Source organism: Drosophila obscura, unplaced genomic scaffold, assembly GCF_018151105.1.
Source record: "Drosophila obscura isolate BZ-5 IFL unplaced genomic scaffold, ASM1815110v1 contig_109, whole genome shotgun sequence".
Classification (NCBI taxonomy): Eukaryota; Metazoa; Arthropoda; class Insecta; order Diptera; family Drosophilidae; genus Drosophila; species Drosophila obscura.
Genome location: NW_024542690.1, coordinates 765,147 through 792,879, shown reverse-complemented (window position 1 = coordinate 792,879; position 27,733 = coordinate 765,147). Strand labels below are relative to the sequence as shown.

General features: G+C 36.5%; 2 protein-coding genes across 2 annotated transcripts; one reads left to right on the top strand and one right to left on the bottom strand.

Annotated features, from left to right (window-relative positions):
* The first annotated feature begins 296 nt into the window (after positions 1-296).
* Positions 297-27,355, top strand: LOC111073216 (poly [ADP-ribose] polymerase). The gene is made up of 6 exons (XM_022365426.2): positions 297-502; positions 574-715; positions 21,497-21,830; positions 23,841-24,371; positions 24,582-25,151; positions 26,006-27,355. The coding sequence occupies exons 1-6, from the start codon at positions 389-391 to the stop codon at positions 27,294-27,296; spliced, it is 2,982 nt and encodes a 993-aa protein (XP_022221118.2). The 5' UTR covers positions 297-388; the 3' UTR covers positions 27,297-27,355.
* On the bottom strand, positions 16,730-18,349 carry LOC111073217. Its single transcript, XM_022365427.2, has 2 exons — positions 17,058-18,349; positions 16,730-16,987 (listed from the first exon to the last, which is right to left on the bottom strand). The coding sequence occupies exons 1-2, from the start codon at positions 17,475-17,477 to the stop codon at positions 16,769-16,771; spliced, it is 639 nt and encodes a 212-aa protein (XP_022221119.1). The 5' UTR covers positions 17,478-18,349; the 3' UTR covers positions 16,730-16,768.
* Positions 27,356-27,733: the final 378 nt, after the last annotated feature.

Below are 27,733 nucleotides of genomic sequence, written 5' to 3'. Positions count from 1 at the left end.
ATGTGGAGTAACGTTATATTGAACATAGTTTTAATATACAGCTTTTTATATAGCGAATAAGACCACCAATTTACTTTTTAAACTTCAAAATTCAGAGAAAAATGTTGATATTGGGATATTCCTCAGATATTTGGATGATGATGGATGTTCCTTGTGGATTTGGATATCAAAATCGGTCAATATATCCCACCGTTCCCTCCATATTGCAGATGTTAGGAAAATCTATTGTGTCATTTCCCTTGTTTCAAGTTCATATTAACTATCGGTATTGTGAAGTGGTATTGATGCGATAGGCGATAAGTCTCTAGCGTCTACCGGAATGTTGGCGCTCTGATGAAATAATTTTTGCAATTCCAACCATTTGAAATTGATGAAATTTTAGCTAATCATGGATATTGAATTGCCTTATATGGCAGAATATGCCAAATCTGGTCGTGCTGCTTGTAAAGGTTGTAAGTCTGCTATTCCCATGAAAGAACTACGAATTGCTGTTATGGTCCAGGTAAATCAACAAAAAAATTATTTGGAATATGAGTTTTAATAATATATGTATGTACATATGAACCTAAATAGTCTGCTTTTCACGATGCAAAAGTGCCCAACTGGTTCCACAAGGGCTGTTTTTTTGAGAAACAACGTCCATCATCTGTGGGGGACATTCAAAATTACGAAAATTTACGTTTTGATGACCAAAAGGAACTGGAGACGCTTATTGGTATGTGCTTTTTAAGTGTACACTGTTATAGACTACCACACTATAGTGTCTTGATGTCCACATATGAAAGCGTGCATGACCTGCTCGTTATGCGTATGTACATATGTAGATATGCATACATACAGTAAGCACACAAATTATTCCTACACCCTTATCACTCTAGTTTGAACACCTTTAGCTCGGCTTACGGTAAAGTTAAACAAAAAAATTAATTTGATATCAAAGATCAACATTTCTGAGATACTATCTGTTCATAAAAAAATGATAAATTCTATCGAACTTTTTTTCTTGAAATGAGTACTGCTTTCCATACAGACCCTAGAAAACAATTTGTGCGCGAAAAAATTTCTTATCGGTTTCATACGAATATAAACCCTGATTCTGTTCGCGAGCTGTCTTTTTCGGATCTGAGTACTAGGATTAAGCACAAAAACCTAGTTCCGATACTTTTTATCCAACAAAAAGTTAAAAAATTGTTAATATTAAATTTAAGCTAAAACAAACTAAATTTATCTTCTAAATATTCTAAACAGATTATATAAGATATTTGCAAATTTTATACGCTAGTCTACTTTTAAATATGCTACATCTAACCTGAAATAGCCTTAACTGGAAGCGCTGGTATTAACAATTTTAATGATAATTATCATTATCAATTATAATTATACCCATACTCAAAAAAGAGTTAAGGGATATATTGGATTTGTGGTAAAAGTGGATGTGTGTAACGCAGAGAAGGAACCGTTTCCGACCCCATAAATTATATATATTCTTGATCAGCATCAATAGCCGAGTCGATATAGCCATGTCTGTCTGTCCGTCCGTCCGTCCGTCTTGTTGAGCGCCTGGATCTCAGAGACTAAGAGCTGGGTCAACCAAATTTAGTTTCCAGACTCATGTGATATCACACTGCTACAAGTGTATTTCAAAATTTCGCCCCGCCCCTTCCGCCTTCACAAAGAACGAAAATCTGTGGCAGGCACAATTTTAAAGATACGATAAAACTGAAACGCAGTATCGTGGAGAATGACTATATCTCCCAGATTGCCCAATCTGAATCAGATCTGATCATAATTATAGCCAGAATGAAGAAATTAATTTTATGTTGGTTCCCCCTCCTTCTCCAGCGCTGCTGACGCAACTGATTCTCTTTCTAGCTCACACACTCTGCCTCGTTCAGTGCGCGAGCAACCCCTAGCGGAAAAGATGTAGAATCTAAATGGTAAATGTATAATCTACATTGCAGATGTATGTATATGTAGATACCAGATGTAGCAAAAAAATTTAAAATGTACAATTTTTTTTTAATTCTAAAATTCTAAAAAATCATAAGGACAAAAATTAATTTACTGACTGAGTACGGGTATAAGTAGAGTCGCGTCCCCAGAAGCGACTCACACGTTCCTTCTCGTTTTTTTTTTCTGTCGGATCTCTTTTTGTTTTTATCACACAACTTGGGTATTTTACATCTAGTTTTAACAAAATTTTGTCATTCTTAAAAGCTGATAAATTCAGCTACAAAGTGGACCTTAACACTTTGTAGCTGCAATGTAAGCAGAAACCGTAAGGCTTAGGAAATATTAGGCTTTCAAATGCAAAAATAATGATTTTTGTGCGATATTTTTTTTCTTCAAAATTAAAAACGCATTCAAAAAAAAATGATATCCTGTATCCTTATATTTTTTGTGTGTAAGTGCAATAATAAGGTGTCGTTTAAAGTATTCATAAAAATCTATGGAGGAACGGCGGAGCTAAAATTTGCTGACCAACCCTGCAAAAATCACGTCACCTTAGAAAAAAACCATAAATCTTTAAAAAAAATGTAAAGTCCCAAATCTATCAAAAAAAATTCGGTTTGGTTCGAAGCGTAAATCAAATATTGTAAATTTAATTTTATATATCGCCAAGCAATGCTTGTCTACTTGGTACGTAATTTTAATTTTGTTGTACGTAAAATTCAACAACGACTCTACTTCTATACCCATACTCAGTTACTGCAAAGACAATATAAGTATAAGATAAATAACGCCATACGAAATTTTTGCACACGAATTTTTCATGCTGGCTCTAGAGCTGGCTCCAGGCTCTCTTGAAATTTTTTAGAGAGAGAGAGCTCTCTAGCCAGCCACTCTCTTGTATGCATACAGCATACGAAGGCACACGAAGTTGGTTCTTTGCCGATGCGACAGCCGAGCCGAGTCGTCGCGACGACTGTATGTGTGCACATGCATACGTTTTTTACAGCGCTGTCAAAATATACCCTTCACTTTATAAGTGTAAGTTAATTTTGCAAGACGCTTACCACCCCAATATTAAAAAACTCATATATTATATGTATATATCCCTCCAATGATAATTTATTTTCAGATGGTATAATCGTATAGTAATATATATTATATATATCATATATTAATACATGACTTCACATTGGAATAATTGTCATTAGGGTATTCATCATGCGATGTATTCAACGCCGGTAAATAATTTCGTTTCTCAACTCATTAAAAGGTTTTCGTCTCGAAAATCGTCCGCTTCGCACAAGTACGCACACATACGCACTTGCTGTTCTGTGTGTACTCACACATGCAAGCGGATTTTTTTTTTGGATTCGTACGCTCTCAAATTTGTGCGAGCGAGATGGCGCGAATTTCGTCGCTGGCCGAAAAATTGTCTTGCATATGGCAATTGAAATGTATGAGCGTTACGCATCTTATACTTATATTGTCTTTGGTTACTGTTACTCAGTGACTCGGTAGCCGACAATGAAACGTGGACACTCATGTTAGCTAACCTTAAACCGATGGAGCGAATTTAATAAAGTCTGAGGGAAACATTTTTATTGCATAGATACATTCATTACCTGCTAATTAAAGACTTGTTTTCGTTTTAAAAAGTAAATAATTTCACCAAACAATTAAAAATATTAAAAAAAAACCTAAAACCGAAAAAGCAGCTTATTTTTTTTTGTGTTTGCGCTCAAATAAAATTAGTTTTAGCGCAATTAGCACCAAATTTTGTATGAGTAAGTCTTTTGTACACAAATTCAACATGGCATAAGATATTATAAGGGAGTTTATTTAGTCGGTAGGTATTTTATTAGCACCAAAACTGAACGGCGGCGTCTTCAGAAGGCAGAACGTGGGCACTAAAAATGATTCATAAAAAGATCCGATTGATCAAAAACAACAAAAATTGGACTGGAGGCAGTAGAGTGGTCTGGGGATTTTTTTTATAATAGAGTTTGGTATCTGGCATTGATTGGCGGGTAGGTATACGCGGTTCCTAAACATTTTTAAAAGAAAACCCCATACCGTTAGCCGTTTTTTCCGCATACTGATGTCTCATCTTTTAGGACGATTATACTCCTTGCCACAGTGCAACATTATTGGTCCTGACTATTTTTTAAACATTGTTATGGAATGTTTTATTCAAAAATTTGGATTTTTATAATTTTTTTTTTTAGGTAAAATAATATTTAGCAATGGTGGGATTTAGGAAATTGGACTTGCCGGGAAATGGTCCTTATTTCAATCCGATCAAGAATCTTTAGCACATCATCAAGTTATTATATGAAAGCAAAGACACAAAACTGTATGTCAATTGAAAAAAAATATTTTAAAAACTATGGTATAACAAACTAAACATCGAAAAATTTTGAATTCTAGTAGATACCAAGCTTTCCCATAGAAAACTTGTTCTAAAACACACAGGATGTTGAAAGAAGTATTAATCTAGTTCATTGTATCGACGCATTTCATAGAAAGTATCGTAAGTCAAATAACCAAATTTTACAGGAGGTTTTTTTTAATTACTCAGCTTAAAATGTGAAAATCATGGTAAAACTTGTTTAACTTGTATTGTTTTAGCTACAAAAACGAATATTAACTTAATTGTTGCCAATAATGACGCCTTGTTCTAAAAAAAAGTAGTATCTTTAAACATACGATACTTTCGAACAACTGATATACAATAATTGAAAACAATTATTTTTTTTTCGATTTAAATCTTCCTTACTACTTGATGCTTTTGAAGCCATATGAGCACTGTTATGACATTAGACTTATTTTGCTGCAAATTGAGAGAGAGATAGCATGAGAGACAAAATGCAAAATAATTTTTCGTAGCCGTCTCTAGACACGTCTGCTGGCTTTTAGTCGAACAACTGAGGTACTACTTAAAAAAATTATGTTTTCTATCACCAAAATTGTTTTTAAAAAGTACAACAATCGAAAGCAAAGTCTAATATCATAACACCATTATCACAAGCTAGACCAATAAATATTAAAACGTACACCAACTACGCAAAAAATAAAAGCTAAATAAACAAAAAACCTAATGAAGAGATCAAAATATCTCTCTTCATTTTTGTGCTTTTAATAGAATTCGTTCCACAAAAAAAAAATGTTTATGGACATACGATAAAATTGAAACTCAACGCCATGCTCCGGTTTTCGTAAATTTTTGCTATCGATAGGGTTTCATTGCCAAATTTTTGTAAGATATTTTATAAATGGTAACATTTTAGTTGAATTTGGCATTGTTTTGGCAATCGCATTATACCAAAACAAAACCAAAAATGGGTGAATTAAGAACAGACCAGATATTTACCCTGGCCGATATTGATATAAATATTTTATCGGTAAAAAAAAACTATATTTAAAAAAATTTGTTTATATTTTTTTCCCGCTCCAAAAAGTTTATATTATATTCAAATTGGAATTCGTTTTGAAATCGCGAGCTCATTAGCAACCGGTTTTAAATCTTAAAAATTTTGCGATTTACAAGAACAGGATCACGCATATTTGCGATTTGACATTTTTGTTAGCTCTATGCTTAGTGCAAATGATGGGGTTCATCGAGTTTTAGTTTTTATAATAAATGAAATATACATGCGGTCGCGAACGTACGAAAAATAGAAGTCGTCTTTGACTTAATCTAGAAAAATCCAATTATCTGCGAATTGGAACGGAATATTCTAAAACAATAAATTGAATTTAAAAGAGGATTAATGTAGCTTTCTATAAAGTATATTCACATAAAATTATCTCCATTGGTTTTAAAAAAATTAAATTAAGTACCGGTCGCGAACGTACGGGTCGCGAACGTACGATTTTTCCATATGTTTTTTAAATTTGTTTCACCTTACGTTTTCCCTTGAATCAGTTCATATTTCCCTTAAAACCAACTTATTGCTCCATTTTATGTATGTAATAACATTTATAGTAAGAGAAAATTTTATTTCAAATGAAAAAATAAATGAAAACGTGCACATCTACTTTGCTGTGACTTAAGCTATCGTTTATCACTGCAAATGACACAGTTTTTTCCATGCGACGCAAGTTAAAATTGAAGCTTGTTTATAGGAAAAGTGCGCGCTTTGAACTTCATTTTGGCAGTCTATAGTTGCTTGATATTTCTTATTGCTTCAAAATAATTTTTTTAGTCTCGCTTTACAAAGAAGTGTGTTTTAAAAAGTGGCAGCTGCACTTCTAACTCATAAATTAAGTCAGAAAGCAGATCAACAGAATAAGTTAAAGTTATTCTATCGTCTACTTTCCTCCAGTGTTGGCATTTCACGATTTCATCCAATTTTTTAAGATATTGTACTTGAACAATAGATGTTACATTTTTTTTACAATTTTCACAATCGTTGGTCATACAAATTTCATTCTGAGTATTGCAACAAGTTAATTTCAAAAAACTTTCGAAGGTTTTGGGAAGAGACTCGATAACTGTTGCACAACCATTTAATAAAAAACTGAAGTTGGCGTGATAGATACACACACACATGTTATGCGGCATTTTGCTCAAGAGTTGGACATGTTTAGGTCGATTTTCAAAAAATTTGTCCTGCTTACGCATTCTCCAACTGACTCGTTTTTTTAAGCTTCGTATGCTTCCGACACGGTTAGCAGCATATAACGTTTAGCAACAATTTGTCCATCAACAACGAGGGTGTCCTTTTTGGCTGCAGACTGAACGCTAACATCATCACGCAAGTAAATGTCTTTGATCGATTTCAGCCTTTTCTCCCAATCCAAGTTAACTTTTGTAGAAATTTGACTGTTTGCATTTTCTGGCTTGACATACCTATTAAACAGTGCTTTAAAATTCTCAATTTTTTTCTTTAAATCTCTTGGCAATGCCCTTTCTGCCTTTTTTATAGCCTTTCCCAAAGTTAGCTTACAAGTATACTCTTTCTGTTCTTCTTTTTGTTGAGCTTATTTTTTCTTCTTTTCTCTATAATCCCTCAGCCTTTCACGTTCTTTTTCTTGCATCTGTTTTAGAATAATTTTCTTGTTTGCCAATTCTGAGCGGCGTTTTTTCATTCTCTGAGATGCTTTTTCGCGCAATTCATTTAACTTTTGTGGATCGCTTTTAATTTTATTGAGATATCGGGCCTGTTTTTCACTTGTTTTAGCCATCTACGAATATTTATATGCGTGTTAAACAATGAAAAGTAAAAGTAAAAAATAAAAAAAAATACTTACGGTCGTGAACGTACGCTACGTCGAAAATTAAAATACAAAGTTTGGTTAATAGTAACCCCAAAGTTTTTTTATATTTGAAATAGTTACACCAAACTTGAGTTTCAGCCAACTGCTTGCATTCAATGCGAAGCAATTACAATAAAATGATGTTTTCGGTCGCGAACGTACGATTAGAACATAGATAAGAAGCAAAATAAAATTTACCGTTAACTGAAGATTTTTTCGGTCTCTCTGCATTTTTCTCTTCTTAACAGATTGTAATAGAGAGATTTGGTAGAAGAGTGCAAACATATCATATTTTTTGCATGCGAAATAATTAAATATAAAAATGCCTTTAAAAAAAGCTAAAAGTGAAGAAATCACATATTTCAAGTTTTCAGGCAAATTTTCACATGAAAACCACTGAGATACGCCATAAAACCATTGCATTATGAAAATTTGGACATTTCTTTATAAGTATACACAAAATACAATGATTATTTTATTTTATTTTTCGGTCCTGGTTGACCATTCGGCGGATATGCCCATATACTGACTGAGTACGGGTATAAGTAGAGTCGCGTCCCCAGAAGCGACCCACACTCATCACTAGCGTCCCCTAGGTTTGTCGGAAAAAAGTCTAAGTGGGAGTGCAGGAAATGGATTTTTAGTGCCATCTTGGCCCTAATTTGTTCATAATTCTCAATTAGGTCTTGAACAATATTAACGTAATTAAGAAAATTTGTTGTAACCAGTCGGAATGAGTTCCAGGCTGCTTTTTTATTCCTAGATAAAATATTTTCAAATCGATCATATTTTAGTAGTTTTCGAGTTTGGGGCCATCAAATACGCCTTCTTTAACTTTTGCCAGCGACAGACGTGGAAAAACAGTTTTTAGGTAACTCATCGATTTACCTTCCTTATCCAGTGCTTTGACCAAGTTTTTTATTAGTCCCAGCTTAATGTGTAATGGTGGTAAAATAACGTTTTCAAACTTCACGAAAGCTGCATTTTGTATTTTGTAATTTTCCAATGTATTTCCCTCCCGTTTTGGCCAATGTTTTTTTGAGCAATGCTTAGTTCTAGCTCTACTTTCGCATAGGCACAGGAAGCAGCAGTATTTTGTGTAACCACCTTGCAATCCCGTTAACATGGCTACGACTTTTAAGTCACACTCTACTGGTGTTATATTTTATATTTTCAAACAATTTAGGCATTGATTGATATTTTTCCTTCATATTAACATCATGGGCGATGGGAACAGACGGCTTTTGGTTTCTATTGTGTAACAAAACAGCTTCACCCAGTTGCTTGAAGAGTCCGAAAATGTCGTGGCAAACGCACATGTCATCCTTCGTCATATAAAATTTTGGGTAAACCAAATGACTCATCCGGAATAGAGTTATTTTGACATCTTCCTTCAACAAAAGGGTTTACTTCGCAAAAAAAGATCCAAGAAGCTCGGCTTTACTTTTAGGAAGATGCAGGATCCTAACCAAATCTTTCAATTGTTCCTGTGAAAGAGGCTTGCAATATTTATATTCTCCTGATTGGTCATTACTTGAATCCGTTGTTCCATGCGACATCTCCTCTTTTTTTTGCGTTTCCTCTAAAGGAGGAACAGGAAGCGTAAAGCTTTGACCAGGTTGTTTCGAGTAGCCCCATATAATGGATCTCCAGATTCCAGTTATTTTGAATGAACAAAAGAAACATTCAGAGCCGTGAATCTCTGGTTTACTCTACAGAAATTTCGGGAAAACAATATTATTTCGCTCTGCCATTGATGTGACAGTTGATTACATATTATTTCAATGCAAGAAGTCCCAGAAAGGTCCGCGTTTGGTTCTGAGAGTACATGGGTGCACGACTTCAGTTTGGAAAACCTCATATGGAATTGCCTGTGTCATAGTGACAAAAATACTTTTGACTGATGATAGTAAAGTTGTATTATATGGTAAGATAGACTCAAAAGAATAGGTTTGGCATACATAGAAATCCGATTACCTCTTAAAATCATGAAAAAATTAGCATTGGGCATGCTAGGCTGAGCCTTATGGGGCCCAGCTCATATGAGCTAGTACTTTCTAGCCTGGCGTTTGAGTATAGTATGGTATTGAGTGAATCTATGTATGTAGGTATATTTTAGAATACATTACATTTATATCACAGTTGAAAAATTCCTGTTAAAAAGATCTTTTAACCGGATAATGACTTAAAATATCCAGAAAAGCTTGCTAGGAATTGATTTTTATCGGAAAAGATCGACATTTTGCCATGGCCAACTGTCCAACTGGATATTAATCTCATCGAAATCTTATGCTGGAATACCAAATACGTTGTTGCAACTGCAAATCCGTCAACCAGAGCAAAGTTTTAGCAATTGGTTCAAGGATTATCCTATTGGGGCAAGAGATTAATGACCCATGTTCGGCCGGTGTTAGTTCGCAATGAAAACCAAATTGATTAAAAACTATATATTAAAGCTCAAGAAACATGAAGAACGTGAAATATATGTTTTTATTTGAGTTTCATGTTTTTTTTTCAATATTCTAAAAAAACAATATTCATTGAACAGCTAATTTCATGGGTATTCGGCTTATGTCATGTAAAACAAGAAAATGGAATTCAAATGTATTGATATTTCTTCGGTTTTCTAATGCTAACAGTCCAGTCTATATAAAAAGGTATCATTTGTTCAATTTGGATATCTGGAAGTGTCTCAAAAAGAGTTTTGAAAGTGGTGAGGTGCGGCACTGCTATTTCATTGAACACAGCTGTAAGTCTTTTTGGATATTTTAATTCCGTATGTACCATGGTGCCCCAGTAATAGTTCTTAGTATCTTCGATTGAGCTCTCTGGATTATTTCTAAATTACTAACGCAAGCATTTCCCCATAGCTCGGAGCCGTATGTCCAGATGGGTTTGAGAACTGCATTGTACAAAAGTACTTTGTACTCCAGTTTTAGTGGTGAACGGGTGTTTATTAGCCAATGTAGATTACTAGCTTTAAATTTAAGTAGATTTCTCTTCGCTTCGATGTGTTTACGCCAAGTAAACCTTCTATCCAGATGAACACCAAGGTATGTTAATTTTGGTGGTTTGTGGAATGTTGATGTTGTTCAGATATAATGGAGGGCAAGTTTGTCTGTCTAGGGTAAAGGTGATATGCTTGCTTTTTTGCTCGTTTACGTATATGTGCCAGTCTGCTAGCCATTTTTCTAAGGCCACGAGATGAGATGATAAGTGTTCCGTTGCTCTTGTTGGGCACTTGGAGCGACTTAGTATGGCAATATCATCAGCAAAATGTCGAAGTTGTTGTTGGGCTGTTTGTCGGTAGATCTGTTGTAAAGATGACATACTGTGTCGGTCCAAGCACGCTGCCTTGGGGTACACCAGCTTCACCAGCTTTGCTCGTACTGCAAAACTTCTTTGCTGTAGGTATGACTCCAATATTCCAAGGATGTTATGTGGAAGTAATATTTTGATTTTGTGGATTAAGCCATCTATCCAAACTTGTTCAATGGTTTCATGTTTTTCGCGAAATCCAAATTGGTGCATCGAGATGGCACCGTTGATGTGTAGGTGTTGTTTGATACGATTCAGGAGCAGCTTTTCAAATATTTTTGATAGGCAAGGCAGTAGGCTTATAGGTCTATATCAGAGGTGTGTCGACCCCTGGTCTATATGATGATGGCTTGGACTTGTCTTTTCTTCATTCTTCATTCTTGAGGAAAATAGCCCCATTTCATCATGTTGTTAAATATCACAGTAAGGAAATATACTTCACAGCTCGGACATTCTTTGATCATTTTAGGGAAGATGACATCGTGGCCGTGGAGCTTTCTTTTGCTTTGAGATTTGGTCTTTAATGACCCTTGTGACTTCTCCTGAATGGAATCTGATAGGTGGAGTAGCTTCGGGATTGTTGGTTGGTGGGAGCACAAAGCTATTTGTTTCTGGGTGTGGTTTGAAGACGTTTTCTAGATGGACGGCAAATGCATTTGCCTTCTCTTTGTTGCTGCGAGCCCACTCTCCTGTTTGTGTACGCAAAGATGATTCACTCTCGATTGGTGGTCATACACCTGATTTAGCCTTCCACAGTGGGAATAGCTTGCTAGTTGGGGAGAGTTTCTCCATATAGGATATTTGAGCTCGGTTTTTTTCATCTTCTAGGGCTCTGCGTATTAGGTGGTTGGCTGTTTTTAGCCGCTCTTTAGAGGCCTGTAATCTGTGTGATTGCCACTATCGCCGAATCCTTCCTTTATCACGTAGCAGCACTTCAATGTGCCTAGAAATACGACTGCTGTTGGAAAGTTTATTAGCTGCTGATATTGGTGTTGAGTGTTTTGCCGCCAGTGACATTGAGGATACTAATGCTTCGACTGACCTATCAATGTCATCTTTACAATAAATGTTTGGGCAGCTATTAAAATGGGAACTTTTATACTTCCTGTATTTGAGCCAATCTGTTTTGCTAGATGTTAGAAAGTGTGGGCGTTCCGAAAGCTGTGGATGCTCGTAATGGTGAAGTAGAATGGGCGAGTGATCCGATGATAGATCTGTTAAGTGATCTACATGAGTCTGACCTTGCAGCACTCTTCGTGTAAGTGCAAAATCCATCAAGTCGGGTTGCTTGTTTGGATCTGTGGGCCAATGTGTAGGCTTGCTCGGAGAGATAAAGTCTAGCTTGTTTCGTGGCGTTATTATAGCGTTATAAAGTTGTCGTCCTTTCGGGTAAGTGCTTGGCACTATGTGTGTGCAATGGTCACCTAGTAGGCCGAAGAATTTTACAAATTCTATTTAAGAAATGCAGAAGCGCGCGCGGTGGGCAGTATACTGCGGCTAGGTATAGGTAGCCAATATGAATTTATGTTGCCTGTAGATAAGGTGTACCAAATGATGGCAATGGATAATTGCTGCTGCGATGCTTGATCAGAACGCCAGTACCTCCATGTGCCTTAACATTGGGATGATTTGTCGCTTATAAGTTATAGCCATCGAGGTGAAAATAGTTTTATTTGTTAGGTGAGTCTCTGATATGAGCATGGCGGCAATGTCGTGTTGAGCGAGGAACTGTAAGAGAATTTGTGCTGCGAAATGACATTTGCATTCCAGTAACATATATTTAGACAAGCCATTTAAACAGATTTCTCTTTGATTAGGAGCTCCAGGAGGAGGTTTTGGGTTCGCATAAGCTCCTGCATCGTTTGTTGTATTCCTATCATTGTGTTTGTTATAGTTACCAGCATTGACTCAATTCCACTAGGCAATTGGGATGGATTTTCAGGGGAATGCTGGGCAGTAATATCTGGAATTTGATTTGATGTCTGATGCTGCATTATTCCTGCAGTAGGTGGTTGAAGTTTCGGCTTATAGACTGAGGCGTAAGACCCGTTGTTCTAACTTAACGCCTGAGAAAAAGAAACGCCTGGAGTCGTAGTTGATGGAATATATGGTAAGTTTTGTCGGACGACCGGGTTTCGAGGTGCAGTTATTTGTTGGTTTAGGTGATTTTTCAATTCTTTATAGACAGGACAACCTCTATAGTTGGCAGTATGGTTTCCCCTACAGTTGCTACATTTTTTGGCAAATGGGTCCTTTTTATTTTCGGGGTAGGCCTCAGTGAGAGGAACATCACCACAGACAACGCAGACTGCCCGTAGTGTGCAAGTTTTCGTGTGTCCATATTCCTGGCAATTTTTTCATTGGCCTGGTGCATTTCGTTTATGTGGTTCCTCAACGGCGATCCTACAGTGCAGTAGATATTGAAGCTTGTAGATTGGGTGAACTCCCTTTTTACTTAAATTCATACTGTCAGGTGTCATTTCTACCTTGAACATTGGCTGGGGAATTTTATTTATATTAATTATGTTCATAGCCATTTTGACTTCGAAGCTCTTATCGTTAAGTCCATCTATTATCTCATTGATTGGGACTGTTGGTTCCATTCCTTTGGTAACCAATAACCAATTCTAAAATTCTAAAAAAATCAAATGCTCAAAAATGTATATACTGACTGAGTACGGGTATAAGTTGAGTCGCTTCCCCAGAAGCGACTCGCACGTTCCTTCTCGTTTTATTTTCGAGGTATTTCGCAAATTACACCACTCGACAAAATTGAACTTTTTATTTAGGCTGTGAACCAAAATGACTTTTTCTGATAGATTTCGGGATTTAAAAATTTTTGTAGTACTTTATTATTTTTTTATGGTGTTATTTTTTTAAAATAATTTTTAAAATCTGGTATTTTTTTTTAGAGTTAGTGCTTCTATTTTTCACATAACTTATGTATCTTATATCTGGTTGCATATAACTTTGCAGTTCCGAACAGCTGACAAAAGCAGCTATAAATACGACCCAGACCCTTTGTATCTGAAGCTTAACGCCTGGAAGATATTAAGCTTTCAAATTCAAATTTCATAATTTATTTGCTGTTATGTGAAAAATAGAAGCACTACCTCTGAAAAAAACATTAAAAAATACCAGATTTTAAAAAATTCTTTTAAAAAAACTACACATAAAAAACCATAGTTCGTTAAAAATTTTTAAACCCCTACATCTGTAAGAAAAAGTTATTTTGGGCCACAGCCTAATTCTAGTGTTGACTAGTGTTATCGATAGTTTTGTTTGTCATTGACTTGTATTTTTGTTTCATTTATGTTACCCCTTTTTTGGACGTGACATATGGGTAGTTCCGCCAAAAGGTCCACCAGGCCAAGAATCATAAAAAGTCAATAAAAACCGATTTCCATATAATTTTTTCCGAATATTTTTTTCTAAATTTATTGAAAGGTAACTAATTTACTTTATTGACATATAATTTCATTAACTTTCATCCTAAAACCTATGAAAATAAGCAAAAGTTCACGTTTTTGGTATTTTCTGGTATTTTAATAGACATGTTTTCTTTTACTATTATCTCCTAGGAAGAAGATGATTCTTAATAAAAGTTTCTCCTTAAAGTCTTTCTAACACATTAAACTACCTAAAACCATTATCAGAACGTTGGTCCAACCTCGGCTAACAGTATAGGCTTTTTTTAGGCTTTTATCATCGCGGAATTTGGTAACGTCACGCCAGTAACGTTCGCCAGATGCCTCCGCGGATTTTTAACAAAAAAAGAGGAAAAGTTTTTACATTTAATAAGTTTGATAATTAACTCTCAATACTTCATTTATTACCACAAAAAATGTTATACAAATAGCCCTATCCAATTCGCAGAGTTTTGCCATTTTGTACCCCAACCTCGAAAACCACTTCTGTTTTATGTAACGCACTTTTAACCAAATTATATTCAACGAGGATAATCTTTTTTCCAAATTTCAGCTTTTTGACTATTTTTTCCAACATTTTGTCGTACGAATGTAACGTAACGCCAGATAGGAACTGCCCATATGTAGAATGTGTTTGGGCTAATTTTATCAGTTATTTTTTATGTTCAGTTCAGCACAATTTGCCTGACGAACATAAATAGGTGGCGGCCTTAATTTTTTGGCCTTGGGTGTTTCGGCGATCTCATCTTCATTTGGGACACTAAGTATCGAAAATCTACTGTTTGTTAGTGCCTTATTTGGCACAGTGTTCTCTGTTATTTTAGCTCAATTTTCCTTTGATTTGCACATAGCGATCGAGCCCAGTCTGAATTAACGCTCCGTTAACGTTTTTCGAACTTATCGGTTTTGAGAGGTGGGGCTTGTCGCAGTGGGTCGACAGTACCTGGCGCTTACCAATTGCAGTGGCTGTTGTCCTTGTTTTGTTGTGGTCGAAGACACAGTTTTGAGCGAGGGCATTGTACTAGTTGTTGTCGATATTAGCAAATCGTTGGATAGGCAGTACGAGTCCGGGGTATGGGCACTGAGCACTCCATGACCCATTTTGCAATGCATGGGAGAGAGAGCGTGCTCTCTCCTCGTTCACTTTCAGTGATGCAGTTTTTGTTGGTACTGCTACCTTTGACGAGGGTATAGAAAAGTACGCGTTGTTTTTTGCTTGCAAGAGCCGACGCTCGTCTGGTTGCTGTTGCTGGGCTTGGCTCATTTTGACTTTGATTACAGTGCTTGGGCTCTTTACCGAGCTGGTGCTCTTATACGTTGAAATTTGTGTTTTCTAATATTTTATATTATTATTCTTTATTACACGATTGGGTGATATTCATATTCGTTCAGCACGAGCACTAGTACCCATGCATACCCCGAGAACTAGTACCCATGCATACCCCTAGCACTTGACCCCGAGCGCTTTTTCGCGAATTAATTAATTTTCACGGCGGAGCGATACAAAAATACGTCTGAAGTCGTTGACGGGTTGGCCACCATACAACCAGGTATAAGATACTTAAGTTATGTGAAAAATATAAGCACTACTTCTGAAATACAACACGAAAAAAATATCAAATTAAAAAAATTCTTTAAAAAAAACTAAACCAAAACACAACGAGAAGGAACGTATGAGTCGCTTCTGGGGACGCGACTCTACTTATACCCGTACTCTGTCAGTATTTACATTTTATGAGCTTATAATTTTTTAGAATTTTAGAATTAAAAAAACAAAATTTTACATTTTAAATTTTGTTTGCTACATATGTTATCTACATCTACATATTCTATGTATATTATACATCTAAAATGTAGACTCCACATGTACCATTTAGATTCTACATCTCCTCCGCTAGGGGTTGCTAGCGTACTGAACGAGGCAAAGTGTGCGAGCGAGAAAGAGAATGAGTAGCGGGTCTCTGGCTGAAGTAGCCGGGGAACCAACAGAAAATTAATTTCTTCATTCTGGCCATAATCATTCTCTACGATACTGTGTTCTAGTTTTGTCGTATGTGCCTGCCACAGATTTTCGTCCTTTGTGGGGGCGGAAGGGGCGGGGCGAAATTTTGAAATACACTTGTAGCAGTGTGAGTCTGGAAACCAAATTTGGTTGCCCTAGCTCTTATAGTCTCTGAGATCTAGGCGCTCAACAAGACGGACAGACAGACAGACAGACAGACGGACAGACAGACATGGCTATATCGACTCGGCTTTTGATGCTGATCAAGAATATATCTACTTTATGGGGTCGGAAACGTTTCCTTCTCTGCGTTACACACATCCACTTTTACCACAAATCTAGTATACCCCTTACCTCTTTTTTGAGTACGGGTATAAAAATACTACTGTTGAGCTACTGAGCTTTTTCAGTAGCGTTGTTTTGCGAGATTATTCAAGAGACGATGATTGTTCTGTTAATATATTCACAGTTTATTGTACTTAAGGTAAAGTATATGTAGTATCGAAAAATAGCGAAATGTGTGCGGATTTGATAACGAGGGTTTACGATGGGTCGATTGAAGACGCAAGGCCGGTTCAAGACTGTTGAAAGCGATATATTTATGTAAGGAGCATTTAGAACTATATGGCAGGCAGGTCACTGTGCCAGACAGCAAAACGTGTACCTACGGTGATGATCGGTCTTGAAGTGTCTTCTGCTTTCTCTGACGAGCCTCCCCCACAGTGGCTGACTAACGCCGAGGAAGAGCAAAGCACCAGCAAGAGCATAATCAAAGGAAAGCAAAACGGTGATAAAGAGAGACATTACATTAAGTGATGTTACATATGCTCAACTGCTCTTTGTGCTGCCATGGGCCGGCGCTTAGCCAAACATACTCCCACCGTTGAAGAGCACGCGTCTTTAACATCCTTCTTTGGCAGCACTGTTGTTCTATTGTTGCTCCAGGAAACGTCTTCAGCACCGCTACTCCGGACTTTATGTCAGACCCCATTCTGGGTCGAGCGAGAGGCCACTTCAAATCATCTAACTGTAAATAGAGAAGCAGAAAGTGGAGCAGCCTTCAGAGACGGAGAAACCTCTCCTGCAACTATCCATACCAGTCTGGTCTCCTGAAGACGTGGCAGTCCAGTTTCCAACTTTATATTGCCAGCGCATGGAAGCTCGAAGAACAGAGCCGCTCCAATCAGAATATCAACTGGCTGGGGCTGGTAAAACTTCTGATCCGCCAGAGGTATGTTGGAGGGCATGTTCCAGCGATTAATGTTGAGGATACCGTTGGGTTGGTTACCCGTAATGGTTGAAGCAATAAGTGCCGTATTGGTCGCAGCATAGTTTGACGCGTGTGATTCCAGTTGGATATCAACGCAGCATCCTTCGGATATGGCACACGACCCGCCTAGACCAGAAACGGAAACTTCCGAGTATTTCTTCTGTAGCTGCAACTGTTGTGCCAGACGAGAAGTGACGAAATGCACCTGCGATCCAGAATCGAGTAGGGCACGGCAAGGAATCAACATCCCAGAGCGACTCCTCACGCTGATTATGGCAGTGGGCAAAATCACGGCGTCCCGTCGATGACTCTGGGCCAAAAGCGACGAGGCTGACGATGTTACGGCGTGGAACCGATGTTGATTTGAAGAGTTGGGCAGAATGGATTGAGAAGTGTAGGATGGAGACTCGAAATGAAGTAGTGTGTGATGCTTTAGCACCACAAACTCGGCAGGATCGAGAACGACATTCACCTTGCTGATGGCCTGATCGGAGGCAGTTGGTGCGTAGCGATTGCTTCTTAGCTTCCTGGAGCCGAAGTCGTGGAGAAAGGATGCTGAACTGAGAACATATATATATATGTATTGAATGTCCGGTATCGTCGCAGAGCGCGCAGGCAATCGGCTTTAAGGTAGTTGCTACTAGGCAGTGTTTCCAATTGCTATTGGTGTACATGCGTGCTCCTGAGTCTCCAACCTCTGGCATCTGTGCTCCAGAAAAGCGGTAAAATTCTGGGTTGTGGGTTTGCTTATCCATTGACGAGCATTCCTCCCACTTGGCTTGTGTGGGGCTGACCACTTTCTGTAGCAGGCTATGTATCAGAATGCAGTCAACAAGCTCCTTTGTCCCCACACTCTGCAAAGTCCGCCGATTGGCATTTACAGTATCTGAAAATGACCGGAGTTGGAACACAGATGAGGTCTCAATACGCTGCACACTCAGAATGTCAGTGACATGTGCCTGAAATATTAGACACTTGTTATTGAACCGTTTGTTAAGAAGGTCCAGGGCGATGGGATATCTGGCGTGGCTGAACTCTAGCGAAGAGATTGTGTCTAAAGCTGGTCCTTTCAGGCAGGATCGTAAGTTACGATGGGTCGATTGAAGACGCGGGCCGGTTCAAGACTGTTGAAAGCGATATATTTATGTTAGGAGCGTTTAGAACAATGTGGCAGGCAGGTCACTGTGCCAGACAGCAAAACGTATAAATTGTATAAAACAAACAAAACATAAATGTGAGATTATGATTTGCGTGGAATTTTTATTAATTTGTACCTGTTAAAAATTTTTTTTTGCTACGGTGATGATCGGTCTTGAAGTGTCTTTTGCTTTCTCTGAAGAGCAGCGGCTGACGAACACACCAGCAAGAGCATAAGCAAAGGAAAACAATACGGTGATAAAGAGCAACGTTACATTAAGAGATGTTACATATGCTCAACTGCTCTTTGTGCTGCCATGGGCCGGCGCTTAGCCGAACAAATACTCTAATGGAAATGTGAAGTTCTGCAACGATTTACCAATAATACATAGAAGCACAGGACAAAAACATATAATTTTATTAAATACATACCAACTATGATCAATATAAAAAGTTATTTTAATAAAATTCGCACACAATTAAGTTTCACTCAGCTTAACCAAAGGCCATAAAATGGCTAGAAAATGTACTTAGGTATGGACAGAAAAGATTAGTGGGACTTACCGGCGTGCAGCTGATCGAAAAATATAAAAATATTGCAATAAATATTTGTGGGATGTTAACTTTCCATAACTAAAAAAATATTAACTAGATTCAACATTTTAATTTAATTTATTGCCTGCCAGATTGGCAGAATTGACCACTGTGGGTTGTGAGACATAAGTTTTCTAACAACTTAAATCTCAATTTCGTTCAAAAGTGACTTACGATACCTTCAAGGAAATGCGTCGATATACTCTTCAATATTCATAAAATTAAACGTAATAGAAGAAGAATTTTGATTCCTGATCAAAAACCTAGAGTGAATACAAAAGTGACTATTTCTCATTTAAGGATTCTTTTGAAAAGAAGGACATTTGGGTTTAAAATTTGTATGGTTTTCATTTGTCATTTATATTGTTAGCTTAGTTTAAGAACATTTTTTTTTTAGAATATTTAAAATTGTATAAAACAAACAAAACATAAATGTGAGATTATGATTTGCGTGGAATTTTTATTAATTTGTACCTGTTAAAAATTTTTTTTTGCTACGGTGATGATCGGTCTTGAAGTGTCTTTTGCTTTCTCTGAAGAGCAGCGGCTGACGAACACACCAGCAAGAGCATAAGCAAAGGAAAACAATACGGTGATAAAGAGCAACGTTACATTAAGAGATGTTACATATGCTCAACTGCTCTTTGTGCTGCCATGGGCCGGCGCTTAGCCGAACAAATACTCTAATGGAAATGTGAAGTTCTGCAACGATTTACCAATAATACATAGAAGCACAGGACAAAAACATATAATTTTATTAAATACATACCAACTATGATCAATATAAAAAGTTATTTTAATAAAATTCGCACACAATTAAGTTTCACTCAGCTTAACCAAAGGCCATAAAATGGCTAGAAAATGTACTTAGGTATGGACAGAAAAGATTAGTGGGACTTACCGGCGTGCAGCTGCTCGAAAAATATAAAAATATTGCAATAAATATTTGTGGGATGTTAACTTTCCATAACTAAAAAAATATTAACTAGATTCAACATTTTAATTTAATTTATTGCCTGCCAGATTGGCAGAATTGACCACTGTGGGTTGTGAGACATAAGTTTTCTAACAACTTAAATCTCAATTTCGTTCAAAAGTGACTTACGATACCTTCAAGGAAATGCGTCGATATACTCTTCAATATTCATAAAATTAAACGTAATAGAAGAAGAATTTTGATTCCTGATCAAAAACCTAGAGTGAATACAAAAGTGACTATTTTTCATTTAAGGATTCTTTTGAAAAGAAGGACATTTGGGTTTAAAATTTGTATGGTTTTCATTTGTCATTTATATTGTTAGCTTAGTTTAAGAACATTTTTTTTTTAGAATATTTAAAATTGTATAAAACAAACAAAACATAAATGTGAGATTATGATTTGCGTCGAATTTTTATTAATTTGTACCTGTTAAAATTTTTTTTTTTGCTACATCTGTCATCTAAAATGTAGATTCTACATCTCCGAGAATCTACGAGAAACGGTGCAACATTGGAAGTGGGTTGGTTAGCAACTGAAAATTAATTTATTCATTCTGGGTATAATAATGATCCGATCTAACCAAAGACTATACAAAACTTAGATGCTGCATGAGGAACAAATGACCATTTAATTTTCGTTTGACGCTTCATGGCGCGCGGGGCTAGCGATAAGGCTCGACATATAACAGCTTTTTGGTAACCCAGATTCGGCAATCCTGGTAGATTGTCTATTGTTTCCGTTTTTTCGTATCTTGAAAATTGTAGATGCCACAGATTTTCGTTCTATGTCGGGGCGAAATTTAAAAATACACATAACATTGTGATATCACATAAGTCTGGAAACAAAATTTGGTTGCTCTAGCTCTTATAGTCTCTGAGATCTAGGCGCTCTTCAAGATGGACAGACAGACATGGCTATATCGAATCGGCTATTGGGGTTGGAAACGTTTCGTTCTCTTCGTTGCACACATCCACTTTGACAGCAAATTTAATATACCCCTTAACGGGTATGTACGGGTAAAAATGCCTAAACAAGCATTACTTGGTGGTGGGCCAGCGACGGTAAAACGGTAAAATCTGATTTTCGTAGGGTTGGTCAACCAATTTTAGATCCGCCGATGAGCAATACCTTAAACGACGCCGAATTAATGCACCTATAAACAAACAAAAAAACAAAGGACCTAGAAAATAAATTATTTTTCGACTTTTCCTTTTCATAATTTTTGCATCTAAAAACTTAATAAACAAAGAGTTTGGGTCTAATTATTACCTGCATTTCTTAGATTTTCAGAACGGCAAACCAAATGTAAGATACTTAAGTTATATGAAAAAATCAAGCGCTACCTCTGAAAAAAGTTTAAAAAGAAAAACAGGTTTCAAAAATTCTTTAAAAAAAACTGCCGTAGAAAAAAACCATAATTCTTTAAAAAATGTAAAGCCCCCAATCTATCAGAAAAAGTCGGTTTGGTTCCTTGAGAAAAAAAAGTTAAATTTTGTTGAGTAGTGATATAATATCGACTATCAGGTTCTAATTGTTATACATTCTTATATTTTAAGGAACGGTAGCAGTAAATGTAATGGCTAACACCGGGAAAAAACGTTCTAAAGCTGAAAACACAGCGCTTAAGGACTTTGGTATCGAGTATGCAAAATCTAGCCGATCATCCTGCCGAGGTTGCGATCAAAAAATAAGCAAAGATCAAATTCGTGTACGGAAAACCGTATATGATACTGAAGTTGGTATGAAGTATGGTGGTCAACCATTATGGCATCATGTAGAATGCTTTGCACAATTGAGATCCGAACTTGGGTGGTTCGATTCTGGCGAAAATCTTCCAGGCTACAAAAGCTTAAAAACGGAGGACAGAACTGAAGTGAAAAAAGTGCTGCCGTGAGTATTTTTCGTCTTTATAATGAAGATTAAGTAGATAATATGAATCTACTCAATTTATTTTTTAACATTTGAATGCAAACGAAACATTGGACTGAAAACAAGACTTGTTAGAAACATGATTTTCTATTCCTTACAATTAAAATCTGAAAATGTATTTACTAAAAGTTATAATTATTATCAAATATATTTGTCATTAGGTAAAAAGAGGTGCATGAATTATATAAGTTAAGTAGTTAAACAGTAAAAAGTAACTTAAGATGGCATGTAAGTGCATTGACTATCTTTTTCTCTCTTGGCACTGTTACTTACTGGTCGTCCAACTTCAAGGCAAAATAAACTTAAGTGCGCCGATGTTGGGTTCTTTACTAATTTTTATACCCGTACTCAAAAACAGTTTAGGTATACATATATTCGATTTTTGGTAAAAGTGGATGTGTGCAACGCAGAGAAGGAAACGTTTCCAACCCCATAAAGTATAAATATTCTTGATCAGCCGATTCTATAGAGCCAAGTCTGTCCGTCTTGTTTGTCGCCTAGATCTCAGAGACTATAAGAGCTAGGGCAAATTTGGTTTCCAGACTCATGTGATATCACACTGCTACAAATTTTAAAATTCTAAAAAATTATAAGCTCAAAAATGTATATGAGCTTATATATATGAGTACGGGTATAAGTAGAGTCGCGTCGTCAGAAGCGACTCACACGTTCCTTCTCGTTTTGTTTAATTTTCTTGCTTAAAATTTGTTGTAAAATTCGGGAGCAACCTCTTAAAAATTTGTTTTAATAAAAATAAAAGCTTTAATATTACTATCAAACCCAAGATAACAAAATTAACGGGTGTCCCGTTTAAATTAAAAAAAACTTTTTTGTTCTTAGCTCAACCTAATGTATAATCTACATTGTGTATTTATAATTTATATTATATATGTGGAATCGACAATGTGGATGTAGATAACAGACGTAGCAAAAACGAGAAGGAACGTGTGAGTCGCTTCTGGGGACGCGACTCTACTTATACCCGTACTCAGTCAGTATATACATTTTTGAGCATGATTTTTTAGAATTTTAGAATTAAAAAAAAAATTTTACATTTTACATTTTTTTGCTACATTTGTTATCTACATCTCATCTACAATGTCTATTCTACATCTAACATGTAGTTTGTACAAGTACCATTTATATTCTACATCTCCTCCGCTAGGGGTTGCTCGCGCACTGAACGCGGCAGAGTGTGCGAGCGAGAAGGAAAATGAGTTGCGTTGTCGTGGGCGGGAGGGGGAGGGGAAGCAACTGAAAATTAATTTCTTCATTCTGGCTATAATTATGATCCGATCTGATTCAGATTCAGCAATCTGGTAGATATGGGCATTCTCTACGATACTGCGTTTTTAGTTTTATCGTATCTTTAAAACTGTGCCTGCCACAGATTTTCGTCCTTTGTGTGGGCGGAAGGGGGCGGTGCGAAATTTTGAAATACACTTGTAGCAGTGTGATATCACATGAGTCTGGAAACCAAATTTGGTTTCTCTAGCTCTTATAGTCTCTGAGATCTAGGCGCTCAACAAGACAGACAGACGGACGGACGGACAGACGGACAGTCGGACAGACGGACAGACGGACGGACGGACGGACAGACGGACATGGCTATATAGACTCGGCTATTGATGCTGATCAAGAATATATATACTTTATGGGGTCGGAAACGTTTCCTTCTCTGCGTTGCACACATCCACTTTTACCACAAATCTAATATACCCCTTAACTCTTTTTTGAGTACGGGTATAAAAAAAAATTTAATATTTTTAAAATTTTACATAAATCATAAGCTCACAAATATATACTAACTGAGTACGGGTATAAAAATAGAGTAGCGTCCAAAGAAGCGACCTACGCGTTCCTTCTCGTTTTTATTATAGCGTTAAAAAATTATACGTTTCTACATCTTTATTCAATTTATATAATACTAGCCTATGTATTTCTTTGTATATTTTAATCTTTACAAAACAGAACAATCAAATCTGAAGACACTCCGGATGCCAAAAAACCAAAAATAGAGCAAACGGACGAAAAGGAACAAAACGAGAAAATGATACACATAAAAAGACAGAACGACTCTTTATTTAAATTTCGCGATGAACTAAAAAGTCAAATAAAGAAGCAAGACATTGAGGATCTCTTGACATCTAATGGACAGCAGCCGATAACGGGCGACACTGAAAAATTGTATGATCAAGCTGCAGATATGTTAACTTTTGGTGCTATTGCGCCCTGCTCTGAATGCAACAGTTCTCAGTTTATTTTTAATAAATCTGGATACAAATGCAATGGAAATATTTCAGAGTGGACCAAATGCGATAAGCTATATACTGAACCCAAGCGCTCGGCTTGTAAAGTACCTAAGCATATTAAATCAGCGTATCACTTTTTAGATTCGGTTAAAAAAAAACCAATAATACGAATTATCCAATATATACCTCCAAGTGCCTGCAAAATCTCTAAAAACCTATTACTGAAAAAGAATCCTGAGGAGTTAAATGGGTTAGTATATAAACATGTTTATACCACGTATTTGTTTACAGGGTTTGTTGTTTTCCGATAGATGTATTGTACTTTTGAAGGTACAAGAGAATAAACTTACTCCCATCCACCATTTCGGGGGTCTATATGTATATGTTTTTATATATTTAGTAAACACTCTGACCTCGAATACTAAAAATATAAAACTATTTGTTTTTATATTTATTTCAGACCGAAAGTGGTTCGTAAGAAGCCCCCATTGTATAATTTGAACTTTTCCATTATTGGAATTAAAGAAAAAGAGAAAGAGGTAAAAAAACGAATTGAAAAGTTGGGCGGAAAATGCGATACCAAAATATCAGAAAGGACAATAGCAATTATATCTACGGAAAAAGAAACTAAAAAGAATAGCAGCAGAATGGAGTCAGCGAAAAAATTTGGCATTCATATTGTTCCTGTTGAATACATCGATGTGGTGCAATCTGATCCTGATGGCGCCATTAATTATATAAGCAGCATGAGCATTTGTGATTGGGGAACAGACCCATCAGCGCGTGTTCCCCAAGAAGAAGCTAAGAGCTCAAAGTCAAAGAGTATATATACAAAATCTGTGCCAACGTCAAAGACGCTAAAAGTAAAGGATGGTCTTGCTGTTGATCCTGATAGTGGACTTGAAGACATCGCTCATGTGTATGTTCAGGGAAAGGACAAATACAATATAGTGCTTGGTTTGACCGACATTCAACGCAACAAAAATTCATACTATAAGCTACAGCTTTTGGAAGCTGATAAAAGTTCAAGGTAAAAAATAATTATTTGTTATATGTACCTAAACCGTTTCTCACTTTGTTTTCCGGTAAAGAACGAAATAAGGTCGAGTTAAAACTGTTCCGAATGTGTGCTTTGACATTAAGACTAAACAGAAACTGTATCAGTATCAATTAATAAGACGTTCGGCCACATTAAAATTACAATACTATCATTTTTTATACATGATACTCGAAAAGTTTAGGGATATATTAGTTTTGTGCTGGAAGTTTACGACTCCATAAAATATAAATATTATTTATCAGCATCAAAAGCCGAGTTGATATAGCCTGTCGATATAGTCTGTCTGTCCATCCAATGCGCCCATAGATTTTAGAGATTAAAATCTAAGCAGTTCAGAAATTAACATTAGAACATAACTATTGGTCCGGATTCCTCTTTGTTCCTGTTTTTTCAATCTCTCATGACAAGTGCGCGCAACATTAACCAACAAATCAATTCGTCCCTTTTGCGAACAGCGATACCAAAGGACAAAGACAGAAAGAAAGTGCGAGAGAGCATGCGACACAGTCATCGGCTCAGATACCAATGCCAAATTATAGATTACATAAATTATAGGATTATGGGTAGATAGCAGGCAAAACGGAAGATTATGTTGGTGCTAGCCACTGTAATACATTTGTACGTGAGAGCCTTAGCGCAGTAGCAAAGCATTTTCCCATCCACAATAAATAGGGCCGTGTCGAGCTTCATATATACTGACTAAATATGGGGTATATTAAGAGTATCGCGAATCTTGTAGATAAGATCATTATTAATAATGTGCGTTTTTTCCCGTTCCTTATTTTAAAATAATTTTCTATTTATTTCCTCGTTTACTTTTACAGGTATTGGATTTTTCGTTCATGGGGTCGGATTGGCACAACTATTGGGAATTTTAAGGTTGAAGAGTGTGGAACTATTCTGGAAGCGAAAGAAATTTTTCAAAAAGTATATCTTGATAAATCCGGAAATGATTTTAAAGATCGAGAACACTTTGTCAAAATCCCAGATCGTATGTATCCAATCGATATTCAGTACGAAGATGATTCAAAAGTTGTAACAGAAAACAAAAATACAATTAGTTCTAAGCTTGAGCCTTCCGTACAAAATTTAATCAAGCTTATTTTTGATGTGGACTTTATGAAAAAAACAATGATGGAATTTCATATTGACATGGAGAAAATGCCTTTAGGCAAACTAAGTTTAAAGCAAATTCAGTACGCATACAATGTGGTGAAAGAAATTTATGAATTGATCGAGTCCGGCTCTACAAATGCTAGGCTCATTGATGCCTCTAATAGATTTTACACTCTAATTCCCCACAGCTTCGGAGTCCAATCTCCACCATTGATTGAAACTTCTAAGCAAGTAGAAGATTTGCGACAAATGCTTGATTCGCTGGCTGAAATCGAGGTCGCCTATAGCTTAATAAAGAACGAAGATACAATTGATAACGTTAACCCATTAGACAAACATTACGAGCAATTGAAGACTCAATTGGTACCACTGGATAAAAATAGTGATGAATTTTCGATTTTAAATAAGTATGTAAAGAATACCCATGCTGCTACCCACAGTGCCTATGAACTTGAGGTGGTGGATGTTTTTAAGGTAGTTCGTCAAGGGGAAGCTAGACGTTTTAAGCCTTTTAAGAAGCTACATAATCGAAAATTATTATGGCACGGTTCCCGCTTAACGAACTTCGCTGGTATCTTATCTCATGGTTTAAAAATTGCTCCCCCTGAAGCGCCACCAACTGGTTACATGTTTGGGAAAGGCATTTACTTTGCAGACATGGTTTCAAAATCAGCTAATTATTGTTGCACCAGCCAACAAAATTCAACCGGCTTAATGCTTCTTTCCGAAGTAGCCTTGGGAGATATGATGGAATGTACCGCAGCAAAATACGTTACGAAACTACCGAAAGATAAGCATAGCTGCTATGGTCATGGTCGCACCATGCCAGATCCTAAAGAGAGCTATATGCGAAGTGATGGTGTGGAAATACCATTTGGAAAGGCAGTAACTGATGAAAATTTAAAATCTTCATTGCTATACAATGAGTATATAGTATACGATATAGCACAGGTGAATGTTCAGTATTTGTTTCGTTTGGAATTTAAGTATAAGTATTAAGATGTGGAAATATGTTATGAAAATTACTTTGAATAAAATAAATGTCCTATATTAAATCATGAATATGTCTTTAACTATATCCTGAATTTACAAAAACGCAAGATTGTGATATATATATCTATACCATAAATTTGTAGAAACAAATCTGTGTGTAAGCGGCTATCTCTGCAACGCGTGCATAAAATTGCATGCGGTTTTTATACCCGAACTCAAAAAAGAGTTAAGGAGTATATTAGATTTGTGGTAAAAGTAAATGTGTATAACGCAGAGAAGGAAACGTTTCCGACCCCATAAAGTATATATATTCTTGATTAGCATCAATAGCCGAGTCGATATAGCCATGTCTGTCTGTCCGTCTGTCTGTCTGTCTGTCCGTCCCGATGAGTGCCTAGATCTCAGAGACTATAAGAGCTAGGGCAACCAAATTTGGTTTCCAG